General features: G+C 26.3%; 2 protein-coding genes and 1 long non-coding RNA gene across 3 annotated transcripts; 1 reads left to right on the top strand and 2 right to left on the bottom strand.

The window, feature by feature from the left end:
* Positions 1–297: 297 nt before the first annotated feature.
* LOC126555769 (uncharacterized) lies at positions 298–6,818 on the bottom strand. Its single transcript, XM_050210652.1, has 3 exons — positions 6,063–6,818; positions 2,666–3,181; positions 298–1,400 (listed from the first exon to the last, which is right to left on the bottom strand). The coding sequence occupies exons 1-3, from the start codon at positions 6,520–6,522 to the stop codon at positions 1,390–1,392; spliced, it is 987 nt and encodes a 328-aa protein (XP_050066609.1). The 5' UTR covers positions 6,523–6,818; the 3' UTR covers positions 298–1,389.
* A 1,150-nt stretch (positions 6,819–7,968) lies between these two features.
* Positions 7,969–9,391, top strand: LOC126555771 (uncharacterized). The gene is made up of 3 exons (XR_007606947.1): positions 7,969–8,126; positions 8,347–8,520; positions 8,592–9,391. It is a non-coding gene; the product is annotated as an uncharacterized LOC126555771 (long non-coding RNA).
* A 1,449-nt stretch (positions 9,392–10,840) lies between these two features.
* LOC126555772 (uncharacterized) lies at positions 10,841–13,788 on the bottom strand. Its single transcript, XM_050210655.1, has 3 exons — positions 13,395–13,788; positions 12,298–12,752; positions 10,841–10,944 (listed from the first exon to the last, which is right to left on the bottom strand). The coding sequence occupies exons 1-3, from the start codon at positions 13,786–13,788 to the stop codon at positions 10,897–10,899; spliced, it is 897 nt and encodes a 298-aa protein (XP_050066612.1). The 3' UTR covers positions 10,841–10,896.
* Between the last annotated feature and the right edge of the window lie 4,204 nt (positions 13,789–17,992).

Here is a 17,992-nt window from a genome sequence, read left to right as displayed (position 1 = left end):
TTATTTTTATAGACATTTTAAGTTTAGATTTGGATGGAATTACTTATTTAAACGATAAATAATGATGTTTATTACGTTATTTTGTTTTAACATTATTTGCGGTAACTTAAATCTTTTACATATTATACGGGTATTTTATTATTTTGAATTTTATTATATATAATAACATTTTTAATTTATTTTAAGATATTATTTATTTATACTATAAATTTATTTTATACTAATAACATAAAAAGTGCAATATTTTCGGAAAAATTATATCAACCTACTGTACTATATTAAGTAAAATAAACTACTTATGAAGAACTTTGTATTGACATTTAGACTAATAGACCATTTTCGTTTTAAGTTTGAGGCCCTAGTTGCATTCTATTTCTTTGTTGTTAAATAAAAAAAACAGTATGCATATTTTTTTAATAAATTTGGTTGAGTCCTTAACACCACTGAATTAATTATAAATGCATAGAATGCTAATTAATAGAAAAATTTAAAAATCAGTCAAGTCGTATCAGAGTAGTATAGTTACTGATTACAGTAAAAATTTTCTCTAACAGACCCTCTATTAGACGGATTGCTCCTTATAATGGAAAACGTCAATAGCCTCGGTTCAAATAATATATTATAATTCTATCTCCCTATAACGAAAAACTCTTTATAACAGAAAAAGTTGTTGGACACAAGTGATTCTGTTACAGAGAGGTTTTAATGTATAATATTGTAAAAAATAACATACCTATAATTTTTATTTTTATAGGTATCAGTAATTTCTTGGTGAGAGAATGTTAACAAATTATTTTATTTTAAACATTCGTTTTATTCAATAAGTTAACTACACGAAAAAAAAAAATGAGAATAACAGCAGCAAAAATAAAATGCTGATAGTTATACAATGAAATATGGCCTTAAATTCTTTATTTACTTCTTCTAATTGAATATAATAATAAAAGCCAAAGTACTTATACAAAATTAAAAATTAGTGGTAATGAAAAAAATGATAAAAAAAAAAAAAAATTGTTGCAGTACATGTAATGCGGAGTCAAGATAATTATGCAATATCTTATATTAATGTAGATTAATTAAAAACAATAAATCAAATTCATATAAAAAAACTTTGAAATACTTAGCAAGTCTTTAAATATTGCTTTTACGCAACAATGCGTTTAATACCATTTAAACATAACAAAAACATTAATTTTAAATATGAAACTAATAGGAATACAAACAAATATAACAAGTTTCAGTTTTAATTAAAAACAAAACAAAAATAAGTTAACAAAAATATATATGGACACAACACTTTTGGAGTCAAGTTCATTGAATTTAATGCATGTTTAAAATTGTCCAATTTCTTTATAGTATAAGCACCGTTTGAAATTCCGTTGTTTTAATTCATTGTTCATCTATAAATAAAACATTTAAAATTAGTTATTATTTTTATACTGTATTTATTTATTATTATGTATTAAACAGTATAATAATAATATTAAAATTTATTTTGAAAATAATTTTTTATGTAGAATTATATATAGTAATGGATTAATATGTTAAAAAAGGATAAAATAAAATTTAATAATATTATTTAAATCTTTGTTTATTACACTAAAATATAATATCTAATTTAATTCTGGTTATTTATTATAGTTTATATTTAAAATATAAAAATAATTAAGTACATTCTTGTTATACGAAAATACAGTGTTTTGTTAAACATCATAATCCTGCTATCTAATAATACTAAATTTGACCACTTTCTTATTATCATAAACTACCTCAATTTTATTTATATTAACAAATCATATTTAATTTCAAGTGAATATTTTTAACGTGTACTATGAATGGCTACATTAAAAAAAAAAAAAATGAAATAAAGAAAAGATTTAAGTACATTGCATTTATACATAGCAAACTCCATAAGCTATAAATGGTTGAATAACAATAATAATAATATTAATACAACGAATAATATTGTTGTCGTTGATGCACGGCAACAACATGAATAAAATTGGTAGTTTTACATATAAAATGTTAAATTTAATAACAAGTTACAATAATACATTTATTATAAAAATTAAAATGTTTTTTTAATATGATTCATTAGTAATTATTTTATTTGGGTGTGTAAAATAACAAATTCCTGAAGCAGCATTACTGATTTTTATTCAATCTTAGATAGAGACCAATTGTCAATATTATTATTACTTAACTAATAAAAAAATAGTTAAAAAGTAAAAAAACAGATAAAAATAACATGTGATTAACAGCAACATTTGGCTGATACTGAAAAATAGTCTATTTTTAACTATCAAATAAATATTATATAAAGGAAACATAACATTATAACAACTAATAATATAGGTAATGATAGGTAATTGTAAATTGCAATCCTGATACGCAACTCATAAATATCTTAAATTTTAAATATATTGTAGTAGTTGCGATAATAAGTAGTCTTGTATAACAAGAAAGTACCAATAATAATATTTTAAAGATAAAGCATATAATTCTTTTGAATCTCATAATAACCCAAAAATTTACTTATAAATAGATATTATTACTTGTATATAATACCTATGTATAATCTCCTTTATTCAAATTAAAAAAAAGAAAAGCCATTTCTAAGTAAATAATATGTTTTTTTGTTAAAAAATAAGTGATTAATATGTACCTGTATTTTCTAGACTGCCAATGATTAAGCAAGCTTTAACAAACTTTCGATGAAATTTTTGCTTTAAAAGTTGACTAGGAGTTTGACATCCTCCAAATGATTTTGTTGTTTTCGGTATTGATAGTTTTAACAATTGTCGACGAAAATCCCTATCATTGAGACCATTGAGTAACTCACGAGGTAAATCTTCTTCAGAAAACTCTTCTGTTTCAGGAACATTGTCATTAGCTTTTTTTTCCTTGTTATAGATTGTGCCTTTTCTAGTCACACTTTCATTGAGATTAACTTCAACTTTTGTTTTCAATGGCATTAAAATACTTCTCCAGGTCTTTGGAATACCATTTGTTTTTATACATGCATGAAATAAATTAAGTGGAGATCCTTCAGTAATTGAACCAATTAGATGGTATAATCCTTTATCTGTTTTGATAATATTTTTTGTTTTTCGAGCTACCAAAACACCAGCTTTATGAACTTTCTTCAATTCCGTAATTTGATCTCTTGCTAATAAAGTACCTAGAAACATAAAATAAAAAATATATTATTTATGAGAGGGATAATAAAGTAACATTAATATATTAACCTTTTTATTTTATATTTCTTTAATTTTCTTACATGTATCTACCAACATTTTGAAAAAAAAAGATAAGTTATTTTTACTACCTATTGCAATATATATATTTTTTTCCATAAAATATAGTTAAACCAATAAATATATCAATACTATGTCTAGAGGGTAGTGCAAACTGTATGGTTATGAAAAATCTCAAATATTTCATTAGGTTGTTACAAATTTTGAAATTAGTAATTTATAATAACTACCTAATATTTTATGAATTGGTTATAGTGTTATGGATTTTATACACAACACAAAATAAATGTACTCACTAATTTAATATTAAAATAATTAATATATTTCTTATAAAATTGGTAGTAAAATTTTTAAGTATAGGTACAAATTGTTAATCTAAAACTGGTCATACTAAGAATGACTGACTCCCTGTGTGTTGTCGAGACGGTGACCCGTGTCACATCAAAAACCCTTATTCAGCGGTTCCCACGGTAGCAGCGTCTTACGACACACACTCTGCATTATGATTGTAATGAAATACTTCTATATATATATATATATATTAACATATATAAATATATAAAAATCAAATATGTAATATTCAAGGGTTCTTAACAATAGTTGTCAATTTAATAATAGTTTTAGTTAACAACAGTGCCGTAACAATAGGGGACAAAAAGTATGGATCGAGTTCCCTATCCGTCCAAGTTTTGTGGCATTTGAAAATGATCTTTTATCTCTTTATGACATTCTTACTACTTATATTATATATATTTTAAGTCTCCTAGTAACTGTCATTATGACTGAAAGCTCATTTTCTTTGAAACTATCTTTGAAATTCAATTTCTCAAGAAAGATTAACTAATAAAGTATACTTAATACTGAAAACCCAAGGACAAAATATGAAATTGATCTTAAAAAATTAATAAATGACTTTGCAAATATGATAATATGTAGAAAGAAAGAAATTTAAAATAAAATCAATTATATTATTTTTTTTTTTGATAGTTTCATTTATGTGTTGTTATTTTAATTTAATATTATGTTAAAATTGAGAAATATGAACATATCTATTACATATTGTTTAATAAATCATTTATTTTAATTAACTTGATTACTTGAGAAGTGTTTAAAAATATGATGATTGATGAACTTAAAATTACCAACATTATTACTTCTATATTGTTTCGAAAAATGTTAAAATTAGTGCCATACATTTTGTCTTACATTAGGGCCTATCAATGGATTGTTGCTGCACTAGTTAAAAGTATTAAATGCATGTTAATAAACCATTATATTTTTTTTACGATTCTATTTTATTTTTATTCTTTAGCTTTCTTTCAATATCAGTTATAAGTTATAACAGATGTTTAGAATTTAAAAGCAAATTATAAACATTTTAAATTTTTAAATTTATATTATTAAATATTATTTTATATGTATTACCTATAGGTTAAGCTAATAAGTATTTTTTTATTAGACTAAATTTAAATGATATTTAGAAAGAGAATATTTTAATGTGATTGTTAACTTGAATTCTTAGCCTTTTCAAGTTTGCCACTATTTACAGTTTATATGAAGAGTTAATGATGCATCATAAAAATATATTATCTCAAAATTGTTTGACACTGAGAGCTATGCATTTTATATTTGATAATAATCTTTCAGAAAAATAATAGGTATCCCATTTATATTCCTAAAGGCTAAAAGTATTTAAAAAAGTCTTGTTTTCATCAGTAATACAGACGATTAGTGTTATGTCACAAATGTTTCGTACAATAAGAAAAGCATACTTTTAGAAAATATGAACAAAATTGTAGTTTAAACTTTCAATGTATATGATTTTCATTAAACTAACTATGCACAGTGCATTAGTACACACAAACCTTAAAAATTTATAAAATTAAACAATTCTGCTTAAACATCATGTAAATATAATTAAAATATTATGATTTTAAACGATATTATTACATAGTTATAATGTGTATGACGTAAGCTCTAATCATCTGTATTATAGCTACAGCAAGTCTGTAACATAACTTTAAATTAAAAAAATATATCTAAGGTTGATCACACTTGATCATCATCCAAAAAGGATTCACTTCGTTATCAATATTATTAATTATGTTAATGCAGTTTCAAGGTTTTCAAAAGCAAGAAAATACCTAATAAATATTATTTGAATGTGTTCAACACTCAAATTAAATTAAAATGAATAGTTAATTTTGTTTTAAAAATTATTTATCTTTTACTTAATTTATCTAAGTATTGGTTTTTACTCAGCATAAATATTTAATTTAAATATTGAATTTTACTAAAAAAAATATTTTAAGTATAGTCAACCTTAACATTGTTGCATGTTTAATAATTCATTATTTAAAAAAATAACTTTTGTGATACTTGTACATAATAAATTGCTTGTTTATACGCTAATTTTATTTTATTAATTTATTAGTTTTGTATGGCTAAAATAAATGTTAACTACAAAATCACTTGCTGCTATTAACAATGATTTTGGCCTGAACATATTATTTTAGAAAACCTTTTCATAAAATCGCTTTACGCCCAAGACCTCAAACAAAAATGTTTAAGAGGATTTCAGCGCACCATTTGTTTTCTCTCAAAATATGGTCTCAAAACAATTTAAACATTGTTTAAATTTACAACATTATTTTGTTTATTTTGAAAGTCAAATAACAATAAAATATAAAATCTATGTGTGTGTTACGTGTGGGCCAGAGAGAAAACGAATAGTGTGCTGACATCCTCTTTACATTACTTTTATATATTATATCCTGTATATCAATAAAAAAAGTAGTTAATTACCTGTTAATGTGATGACTGATTTTGAATTGCCCTTATTTGATTTAATTTCCTTCAAATTTACCGACCAGTTGGTTAAGTTCTTGATTTTAGTTTTTTCCTCGCTTCTTTCAGAACAATTAGACTGATCTTGATTGAAGGATTCAATATTTGGCCGATTGTTTTCCCGTGACGCATCATTTTTAGTCGGAGTGTCTTTATCCGAAGGTATCTGTATTAGGTGACGGTATGTGCCTTTGCGCTGTTCTTCCCTTGTGATGTGTTTAATGCGACTTAGAAATGAATTGAATTCCGATTCAAATTTACTGAAAGGCTGTACTTGTAAAAATTGATTCATCAAATCACTTAAAATTTGACTCTTCTCTTCAATAATATCATTGAATAGTAGTGATTCGACTGACGGTTGTGCAGTTTGTTGCGGTTGAAATGTAGAACTTGACGTTGCTCTTTGGTTGTCCATCATTAATAATCGATGCACAGTTCGATTACAACAAAAGAACAGCGATACGCGTTGGGATAACAATGACAATAACACTGTTTATTTTAAACGAACAAAAATACCGAACGCAATAAAATAATCACCAACGATTGATGTCGGTATCCACAATAATCGTTATAATATAATATGATATATTATTATCGGTAAGTACTAATTCTTTAAATTATACAAATCGGTATTTAGTAAACAACAGTGGTCGGTTAAAAGCAAGCGCACGTCTAATCGGTAACAACAACGACTAGCCTGTTCATTGGTTGAATTTCAAATGAAAACAGTAAACATTAAACAATAAACAACCAACAGGTTCAAGGAGCCGTAAAATAAGTACCATAATTTCTAAGAGATTAAACATAAACCACAATATTATAATGTTGTATGGTATCTCTTACCTCCAAGCACGGTTAACCAAGGAGGCACGGCGCCAGACAGTATAATGTTAACGTCGTGTAGGTGCAGCATGTGTGTGTATGCAGTATGTGTACAGTTAGTAACATCCATTTGATTATTATACCACGATTTTTTTTTCTTAAATCGTGCCAATCGTGGATTATACATAACATTTTAATGCCGATTAACAGTATTCACTGTTTTGACTAAAAACTTTTAAGTTTTCTCTCGTCAGAAGTCATCATGGTATAATTAATTTCAAAATTTTATTTAACTACTCATTAAGTCATAATATCGTTAATATATCTAATCATCACTATGTTTTAAAGCAGTATTATAGTTAACTGTAAATACATTAATGAACTGCCCACTTATTGTTTTACGATCAATTTATGTTTAATTAATTTGACATTTCGATTATTTAAATCATTTGTATCATATGCCAGATTTTAATTTTTGAAATAACTATTGTGCTTATAAATGTCATGATTTACTTAACGAAAAGCTATATGCTTTTAATGAAATATATTGTATGATGTTTTAATTAACGTTTAAAAAATATTTATTCTGTTATTTGCATGTGATTATGAATATAATGTTGAAATCTAGTGATGTTTACTCCAGGATAAGTTTCCTGTACCATATTATACCTAATAAGTAATAAATAAGAAAAGTAAAAGTGTTGTATCATTAGGTATATACTATATATTATGAAATACATCGAAATTTATATGTTATAGATACAAATTATGAAAATAGTAAACACATAAATAAATCATTAAGTACGAAACTTTGTTAAATGAACTTGTATCGTGATTTTTATTCGTAACAGTAAAAATAATTATTGTCGTCTATGGTCAGTGCCCCTAGCTATGTATGTGTATTGTGTATATCACGATTAAAGATAGTATCTACTATCCTTAATCGTGGTGTATTTATATATAAATATGATTATATTAAGCTTTAATACAATTCATATATTATGTTTTGAGTGTTTGGACACAGACATAAAATATAGATAATTTGATAATAATAACGGATAAACATAACATAGCAATAAATATTAAATACCAACGCAGGAAATACACAAAATAACAAATAACAATTCTATTTTAAGATTCTTGTTACAGTAGCTGATCGTCCACAGTCATAATTCAAAGTGAACCTGCAGTAAATAAATGGTAAAAATATTTCAATATGTACCTACTTTTATTGTTTTTTAGTTTCTGATATTCTATTGCCGTCATTAATTATAGACTTATAGTACATTGCTCTTATTTTATTCATATACGAGGACGGCACCGTATCTTTTCTCAAATCTTTATCAAAAATGTAATTTTATCCTTATTGTTACTCCATATTTTTAGGGATAACATTTTTTATACTTTTATATTATTATAGGATATCAGAGCACGTAGTAATATGGTGGTATACTTGGAGAGTCCCGATAAACACCAATATTACTTACAGACAGACCCAGCAACTACCGCAGAAGGCAGAAACAACTATGGCCATAACCGTGCATATACAGTTAAAAGTGGACTAGACCGTTAATAATTAAACAACACTACTAAGGTTTATATGCTCTGCTAATAAAATATTTGCAGGAACGCTAGTGAGTGAAAATTAATCGTATTTCGTTTTAGATAACAAAAGGAAACAACTGTGTAAGTCCAGAACAAGTCTAACAGCTGGAAATCAGAAATTGAGAAAAAAATCCCATCGAGCAGCACCAATTAACAAGTTCACAAGCCATTAGACAAGGAACCCCAACACATTGGAAAAGAGGAAGATCAAGACGATAAACAGAATATTAATTTATTTTTTGATACCAAACCCGTAAAATTAGCACTTCCATTTTATAATATTTTTTTTAACACGATATATCTCTATTAGGTTTTGGTAAAAATAAAAAATCAACATTGTTATATTAAAATTATGTGTGACAAACACAAATACAAACAATATTAGAAGGAGATAATATAATAATAATAGAAGGAGACCCATAACTATATTATAGTCGTTTATTTTCAGTGTTGGACGTTGATATTTATTATTTTTTTTCCCGAAATGACGACGTCGTCGAACGCGGATAACAACAATATGGTACCTTATAAATATAATGTACTAAATTATTATTATAACTACTTCGTACTTACTATTCAATATAAAATTATTTAATAATAAAATAGAACAAAAATAAACTGAAAACGTTTCAATGTAATAAGTATAATATATATATAATATATATATAAACATAACTTCAATACAATATGTTATTACTGATAAAATATGTTTATTAAACCGAATCGGAGAAAAACGGATACAGCGTAATAAGAAAATTATTATTACATTTAGAATTTATTTCCAAATTATTTTACGACGTATTCTAACATATTATTATCTAGTATCTACTCAGTTGCTCTGAACACGCATTTTCTGACGTTAACGCTCTCGCCTATTAAATTTGCAATCCATAATCATATTATAAAAATCATAAATGAATATCTATAAACTATACGTATTATACATACTTTATGTACATTGTTCAATAAATTGTTTAAAACAACATACCTATAATAATACTTATAATAGTATTATAGTTAATTTAGATATTATATTATAATTATTATACCTAATTAATTATTCGCCTTTTTTATACTTGTAACTAAGATTTTTCTATCAATTTTCTTTCGTCTGTATTCTTCATATATTTTTATTTAGATTAGATTAATCTAGATCAGGCATGTGTCGGTATTATCGTACAGCTGTTGCGATATTAGTAAATTTATTAGCTGATAAATTCCAAAAATTGATGTTAAAAGTGTGGCGCAGATTGTATAATCTTTAATCTATTTCGTTTTCTGTTGTGGCATAAATTAACAAAATTAATTTTTAGATGTTGTGCAAAATACATGCTATATTCGTATAATATGGCACAAATTACATAACATGTACTAAAATAGTAAAATACAAGTAATACAATTGGTGTAAAATACTATCATCTGAGTTCCAACTCCCAATGTGCTTACTAAGAAAATAACGATGATAATTAGACGTTAAAAACTTTACCTTACGGTATCCATCACAGAGATACAGTTCACAGAGCCTTGTGCCATGTAGATTTAAAGAGGATATTGTGCATTGAAACTACATTATAATGAATATGCATGATAAGTTATAAATATTTTTATATTTTTCTGTCTTCCAATAATTGTAATTTTAACACAACTCTATTTTTTTAGACAGGAAATGTCTAAAACTACCCATTGAATGATACAAGTTTTGTTCTATTTACTTGTATATCTATATTATAAAATAGATTCACTGAAATTATTTCCTAATTAATTCATTGTTATTTAAAGTATATAATAATTTCTCAAAAAATCAATAAAATATTTACAATTTTATGCACATCAAAAATTGTTATAAATATTCACAGATTTAGTCATTTCAAAGATTGTAGGATACAATTAGGTAGGTTAGGTTAGTACAAAGCATTAAAAACAAAAACCATTATTATTTCATAGACATATATTATAACAGTTAATAAGATAATAATATTATAAATAGACACATAATAAAATATTTTTAAAAATGATGAAACACAAAAATTCACAAAAAGTTACTTGATTCAAAAACCAAAATTCTTTAAGAAAATGAATACAATCATGTTCTTTCTACAATAAAGTAAATAACTAGTAAATTTATACTTATATACTAACTTAAATTAAAAAAAATTACGTACATTAATATCTAAATTTTTGTAGAGAGTTTTATAAATTTTTAATTTACTTAAAATGTTAAAATATTAAATTAAACTTAAATAGTTTGAATAAAGTAAAGTTTAAATAGTTACATTAAATTTAGAAATTTATTTATATTGTTAGAAACATCAAATTAAAATGTGTATGCAGGTGATATTTACATTTACTTTTGCTTTTTCTTTTTTCAACAATCATTGAGTCTTTTCTCAAGTGCAGGTATTTTTTTCTGTACCTAAAATATAATAGAAATTATTATTACTGTATAAATATTTTTTTAAAAGAAAAAATTATTAAGGATTTTATGGTTAATTTATTTTATAATAAGTTGATAAAAGAAAAATTACAATACCTAATTATTTTTTAAAATTGATAAAAGTAAAAAACAAATTTCAACAATATGCTTGACATAGAAATTTTCCAATTCTTAGTAAGTATCTATATCTTTATGAATGATTCATGAAAGATTATAGTATGATGATACAATATTAATTACCAACTGGTAGGTACTAGAAATGAATATTTAATAATTTACAGTCTTAAATAGTATTATTATAATACAAGATACCAATTTAATCCCTAAGGCTGGGGCTATACACGGAAATATTCGCTGCGAAATTCGTTGAGCTGATTTCGCAGCGATTATCGTTCTGTCCGGCTATACACAACGAATTTCGTCACACGGTTTTATAGATAGTGCGATTTTGAAAAAAATCGTTGCCCGCCAACGAATATCGCGGCGATTTAATTCGCAGCGAAATCGTATAGCCAGCATGATTTAAACACATAGGTTTTCGACGACAACGAAATTCGCTACGAAATTCGTCGAGTGAATTTCGCAGCGAATATTGCCGTGTACAGCCCCAGCCTAATACAGTTATATTTTGATTACTCATTATAAGTGTTAACTTGTGCCACTGACTACCACACAAATCATTCAAATCATTTGAAATAAATTGAACACAGATATTTTATATACTACCTAATACTTATAGTTTATTTTCATATAACTGCATAAACCTTTTACAATATTTTTGAATGTTGTCAACATTTTTTTACAAATAATAATCCATTTAGCTCTAGCAGTTATTAAAAATATTATAATTTAATGATATAAAACTTAAAATTTAAAGAAACTTTAGTTGAATATTGATAATCATGTTATGTAGGTAATGAGTTATTTGTGTAAGTGTTATGCAGTTATGTATAGTATTATTGAAATTATTGGATTATTGAAGACACTAAGGAGTTTCAATTATACCAAAGTACTGTTTTTAAAAATAGTTATTGTAATTAGATATCTACCTATAAAATAAATTAGAATAAGATATAAAACATTAATTTGTTTCATTTTTTTTTTTTTTTTTAATGAGAAACGTTAAAAACTTTCTCAACAATGATAATTTATAGATAGACATAAATAATCGAGATGTAATTGTATGTAAATATATAAATATGCCGATTATAATTTTAGTTAGGTATCTATAAAGATTCAATACTATTAGTTAGTTGGAACATGCATATTAGTAATTACATAAGTATTTTAAATATGTAACCTAATAGTATTAAAACATTAAAACATAAATACCTTTGTGATACCGAAATCCACAACTTCCAATGAGCCAACCAACTTTTTTTCAAACAACCTACGCAATAATGGAACTTCTTTTTTTTTAATTGCACGATTGACACGAACCTTTGGATTTGTTACTCGCAGTAATTTTTCGCCAAACTTATAACTGTTCATCATTGTTTCTTGCACTAAACAGTTGGTTGCATATTTTCTTCTTATTGCCAATTTTTTATTGAAATTATTAATTTTACTAGGAAATTGTGTTAAAATATATTTCCAAGTCTTTGGAAGACCATTATTTTCCAAACATGCACGATACAAATTATCTGTAGATGCGTTAGCGATTGGCCCAATTAGCTCGTATAATCCATGAGTAGTTTTAATAAGATTTTTTGATACTACAAAATCTAAAAAACCAGCATAGTAATTTTCTTTTATTGTTCTGCGACTTTCTTTTGATAACCAAGTTCCTAAAAAATGCATAAGAAAAATTAAAAATAATTTATAAAAGGTATTGATTGTATTATATTCTAAACTGTTCAATTAATATATTGTACAGATTGTGTACCATCAGATATTAAGCTAATTTATTTTTTTATCTTATAATTCTGCTTATCTTAAGTTATATTAGCATTAACAATTTCTTAAATAAATAATGTAATGCCATCAAATTTATATATATATAGGGCAAAGAATAACCATTTTTAGAACCACTTATTTAGTCTATTATAAATCGGTATTCAAAAGATTGCCGTACTTAGAGTACTAAATGTTAGGTACTATAGTACAACTGGAGTAGTGAACCATTGGTTAAATTTAAATGTCACGTGAAAGATTTAAATTATAAAAAATTATGCTATTTATAAATTATTTAAAAAATGTATAATATTCCTATCTTTATCCTTAAAAAATATGATTTCTTTTGGGCACGTGAAAATTTTTCAAACCCTTGATTGGAAAAATTTGGCACGACCCAAAAAATGTTCGCCACCTTTGTAATATACTTTATTAATCAATGGTTAATAAAAATCAAATGAGTTTTATAGTTAAATAAAATTTTTATTATATTTTTGTTGTGATGCAAATTTAAAAAATAAATATAACTTATTTACCTTGTAATTCGACAGTGAATTTTGTATTGTTATTCTTCAATTTTATTCCCACGACGGTCACCGACCAATTACTTAAGAATTTTTTATAAGGCATTTTATTTACATATATTAAGTCACTAGATGAAGCACTGTTATTTGCCGTTTGGACGATTTGATAATTCAAATTTGAATTTTTATTGGCATTGAAGCAGTTATCGAGTTTTAATAATTTAGGTATAGAGATATCAAGCGGTCGCGGACCATAATAATCCGGTGGAGGCGGTAAACAAGATTGATTTCTCGCAGGGCGAATTTCTCCAATATTTGAGGTTAAATTAGATGCCATCTGAGAATTTGTTTTGACTTCTTCAATATTAGACCATATAAATCTATCAAAACATGATGAGCGATCCATTTCAGAATATAAGATCGTTGAACTGTTGTGTTTTTTTTTTTTTTGTTGATAGTTAATTTATCAAAATTTTCAAAACTAAGATTTTAAAAAAACACGAGTAAAAAACACATGGACTAACTATGGACCGAGTCGACACGTGCGTAGATAGCGTATGCCACGTCACTACTCTTCAACAAATGTCTGGGCTACGAGCAAAGGACACCAGCGCTCGTTGAAAGGAGCGGTGTCCTTTTCAAACATACTGAAACTGGTTTTTTTTATCCCAGGTTGAGGTGAAACACGTTTATATGTTTTTTTTCTTCCCAAGTACCCCGTCAATACGTGAATAGGCGATGGCAGTCAACTGCACGACGTTATACATCGGTGGTCCATGGAATCAAATCTTTTATTATTTATTTTTTAAATTTTTCTTTTTGGTGTATAATTGATAAAGAGTATTATAAAAACCAAGGTTTTTAAAATAATTGTACCCATGTTACGATTGTTGAATTTAGATTTCTCCTCGAATATTACAATTTATGCCAATATGTATCATATAATAATTAAATAATTGTTACCTACAATATTAATATTACCTACCAGTGGCGTTATGAACTATGATATACAACAGTACAACTTATTTTTTCATTACCTATATATTTTTATTTTTATTTTATGTTATTGATAAAAATTATGTATTCAAATGTCCAACCACCCCACCCTCCAAGTAAAATCTTCACAATGATGCCTAGACGTCATAAACTACCGTTAACCACGCCACTGGTACTAATTTTGTATTATTTAAAAGATATTTTGTGTTGTGGAATCCTATTCTTTTTTTGGTGTGCAAATGACAAATTCCCTGTTATTTAGTAGAGTCGAGTGTACCCTTGTTATTATGCAAGCCAAGGGGTAATTTTGAATTCAATGATACATTATTACCTAATGTCGTATACGCCGATTACTCGGACGTATACCAAAATAAAGTTAAACACAAAATAACGCAAAATACTTTATTTGAAGTTTGAACACGACGTCCGGTGGTGATCGAGTCACACGATCACCACCACTGACTCCCTTTGCTGTCTTAGCCATCTCACTTATATATTACACTACAATCGAATTACTACGATGTTCTACATTTTTCTATTACTACGTAAATTTACAATTATAGATACTATGATTATGTGTAATTGTTATTTTAACCGATTAGTAAATGATTAAACAAATTTATTTACATTTCTTATTTATATCTTGCTTACTATGTAACTGTAATATAAAGTTTACTGGCACCCCGAATTGCACAATTGTTATTTTAACCTATTTCTGTGAATAATTAACTATTGCTTAACTTATTGAATTTATGTTTTACTTATTATCTATAGTTTTTCTTAACTTATTTCTACGTACTAACATCTTTTATAAAATATTCATACATATAATACAACACTAAGACAAGCGATTCTGAGTATTTCTGTAGTGAATTGTACTATATATTTTTTAGAGGTAGGCATCTAATAATCTGTTTTACTATTTTAAATAAAATGATATAAACTATAAGTTGACAATAGGATAAAATCAATCTAAATGTTTTGAATATTTCATTGGATATATAATATAATAAATGGAAAAGCAATAAATCTCAAAAAATAAAAATATTTTAAAATTACAGTTCTGCAGAGAGAAACAATCTGCGGGGATTGTAAACCTTTATTATTTTAATCAAAATATACCAATCTTGTGTCTAACACAAAGAATTTATATGAGTTTTAAGAAGTTTAATCACATCATTAGATCTATCGGTAGGATTGACAAAAAGTACATGAAAATCAGCGTACATTTTTTACTGTTCACTCTCGCGACGCGAATGTACATTTGCCGCATACGGGAGCGTTTTTCTACTAATCCTTCACTACATAACTTTGTTTTAGGAATCTATACAAGTATACACTGTAAGGTCCATAAAATTAATTTCTATGAATGATGTCAATAACAGTTTTATATTGTGAATTCTGGTGTATAAATGAAAAATATATCGATTGATATTAATTATTACAAAATAGGTAGCTACCTACTAAATAATATCTGTGTATTACTTCAGTTAAGTCAATATGCATTCAGTCATAACATTGCTGAATGTTATTACTATCTAACAACGATTTTAAATAGAATATTTGTAAAAAAAAAAAATGACTAACAATGTTTGTAAATAAAAAAATAAAAATAAATTAGATTATCCCGAAAAAAAACAGAGGGTATTAGTACAGTGGTTTTATCATTACAACATTTTCGAATAAATCATATATAAACAGTATTAGCTATAATGAGTAATTCGTGGTTATTGTCAATTATATGATATAGATAATAGGTAATAGGTATTAATAATAGATATTTTATCTGAACGCTGTATTGATATTTTATTTCATAAGAAAACTAATTCTTTGACTATATAGAATAATATATTATATTATTATAACACAATATATAGATATATTTTATGATGTATGCATAATACTATCTATGGATAATATTTAATGACAATGATAGCATTGTTATATTTTGATCTGTCTAAACCGTGTATTTTTAATTTACCCATATCATAATATATTGAGTAAATTAATATAATATATATTTTGTACGGAACTACAAACGTCTGAAGTTGAATTTCCGCCTAGCCCGATGGGTTCGGTTTCCGCTCGCGCGTGCAGTCAAACCTCAGCTGAGAGCTTTTTCTCGTCCCCCTTCCGCTCGTCTTATTACCCGTTCGTCACTATACACGATCGTCGTCGTTGTCTCGCTTTTACGTCTCCGTCATCCGTCGGTCTTTTGCGCCTTCTGTAGTTCTATCTCGGTCACCGGGCTTGACGGTCACCGATCGCCCGTTGTCTTTTTTTAATCGTTTTTTTACGTTTTTAATATTTATCCTTGTTATTGAATTTTTGTCGGCGCTAATCATCTTATTTATTATTTTTTCGTGTATTATTTCAATTATTTGTGTCTGTGCGTGTGAAATTATAATAGTCTAGGTAGCATCTGGCCAGCCCAGCACCGACGATCTTTGAGTTATTTTATACTACTATTTTAATTTAAATATTATATTTGTATTGTTATTATTATTATTATTATTGTCGGATGTGTCAAACTATTTTTACCTGTTGAGCAAAAGAAGCCACAGATTTTTTATTATTATATTATATTGCCCTCTACCAAATTGTTTTTACATTTTATTTATATTATTAGTTACCTTTTCCTTTAGCATTTAAGTTTCCACACACACCCATATTTACACACATACACACACCATCACCAGTGGCGGTTTTGGATGTACTTTTTTAGTGAGGCAACGAATGTATTACTTACCCTCCCTCATAACAAAAATTAAACTTATATTGAAATCGGTTTCATTCGGCTCTGTGACAATAAAAATAGTTTATGATTATCTATATCTATGTGTTGTTGTTTTTCGTGCTGCAATTACAGCTGCGGGCTGACCATATTACCTACTCATCTATTTTTAGTACTCAGAGGCGATGAAAAACGAGCCTCACGATGATCATTACGCATGCGCAATTTTGCTTATTTAATAGTCGCGTGAATTCGCGTACTTACGTGTGTGTGTGTGTGTGTGTGTGTAATTCATGTACACAAGTAACAATTCAGAGGCGACGTTACACGGTGTCTCTCCGACGTCATCGGAATATTGTCGCCGGCTGAAATACCTATGAGGGTTTGTTTACCTAATAATTATTTCGTACATTTCTTATCGGTTTATCACTGTTTTTGGTAATAAACGCAGAATATTATATTATACAATAGTAAAATAAATGATAATTCATATAATTAAACTTCGTAAACAAGATTATTTTTTCAAATAAAACCATAAATACGTCAAAAATTGTTGGTGAGATGTGTGCTATGGTGTGGCTAATGGTGAGCTATGAATTATACTTTTTGAGTATTATTTACAACAAAATTTTAGGTGAGGCATTTTCAAAAAAAAAAATTGTGTTTCTTATATTTACACTAGGTAATAAATATTATAAAAACATTAGATATCAATTAATAATGGAAGTTTAAAAATAATCATTCAACATTGTAGTGTCAGTAGCTTTTCAGAACCGATAAGCAATAATTATTTTCCGGGACCTGTAGGCAGCGAATGCGATGCTTGGGCGATGTTATAAGTCACTCGTCATAACTATGATCGGAATATAAAAACTAAGAA

Source organism: Aphis gossypii, unplaced genomic scaffold (assembly GCF_020184175.1).
Source record: "Aphis gossypii isolate Hap1 unplaced genomic scaffold, ASM2018417v2 Contig01084, whole genome shotgun sequence".
Lineage (NCBI taxonomy): Eukaryota > Metazoa > Arthropoda > Insecta > Hemiptera > Aphididae > Aphis > Aphis gossypii.
Note: the sequence above shows the minus strand (reverse complement) of the source record. Positions and strands in the feature narration are given on the sequence as shown.

Bases quoted from the DNA above. Each gene is read 5' to 3' on its own strand.
- LOC126555769 (XM_050210652.1), bottom strand. From the start codon at position 6,522: ATGATGGACAACCAAAGAGCAACGTCAAGTTCTACATTTCAACCGCAA. The intron at 3,182-6,062 runs GTAATTAACTAC...TTATGTTTCTAG, and splicing joins ATCAGTCATCACATTAACAG to GTACTTTATTAGCAAGAGAT.
- LOC126555772 (XM_050210655.1), bottom strand. From the start codon at position 13,788: ATGGATCGCTCATCATGTTTTGATAGATTTATATGGTCTAATATTGAA. The intron at 12,753-13,394 runs GTAAATAAGTTA...TGCATTTTTTAG, and splicing joins ATTCACTGTCGAATTACAAG to GAACTTGGTTATCAAAAGAA. The intron at 10,945-12,297 runs GTATTTATGTTT...ATTATATTTTAG, and splicing joins TGGATTTCGGTATCACAAAG to GTACAGAAAAAAATACCTGC.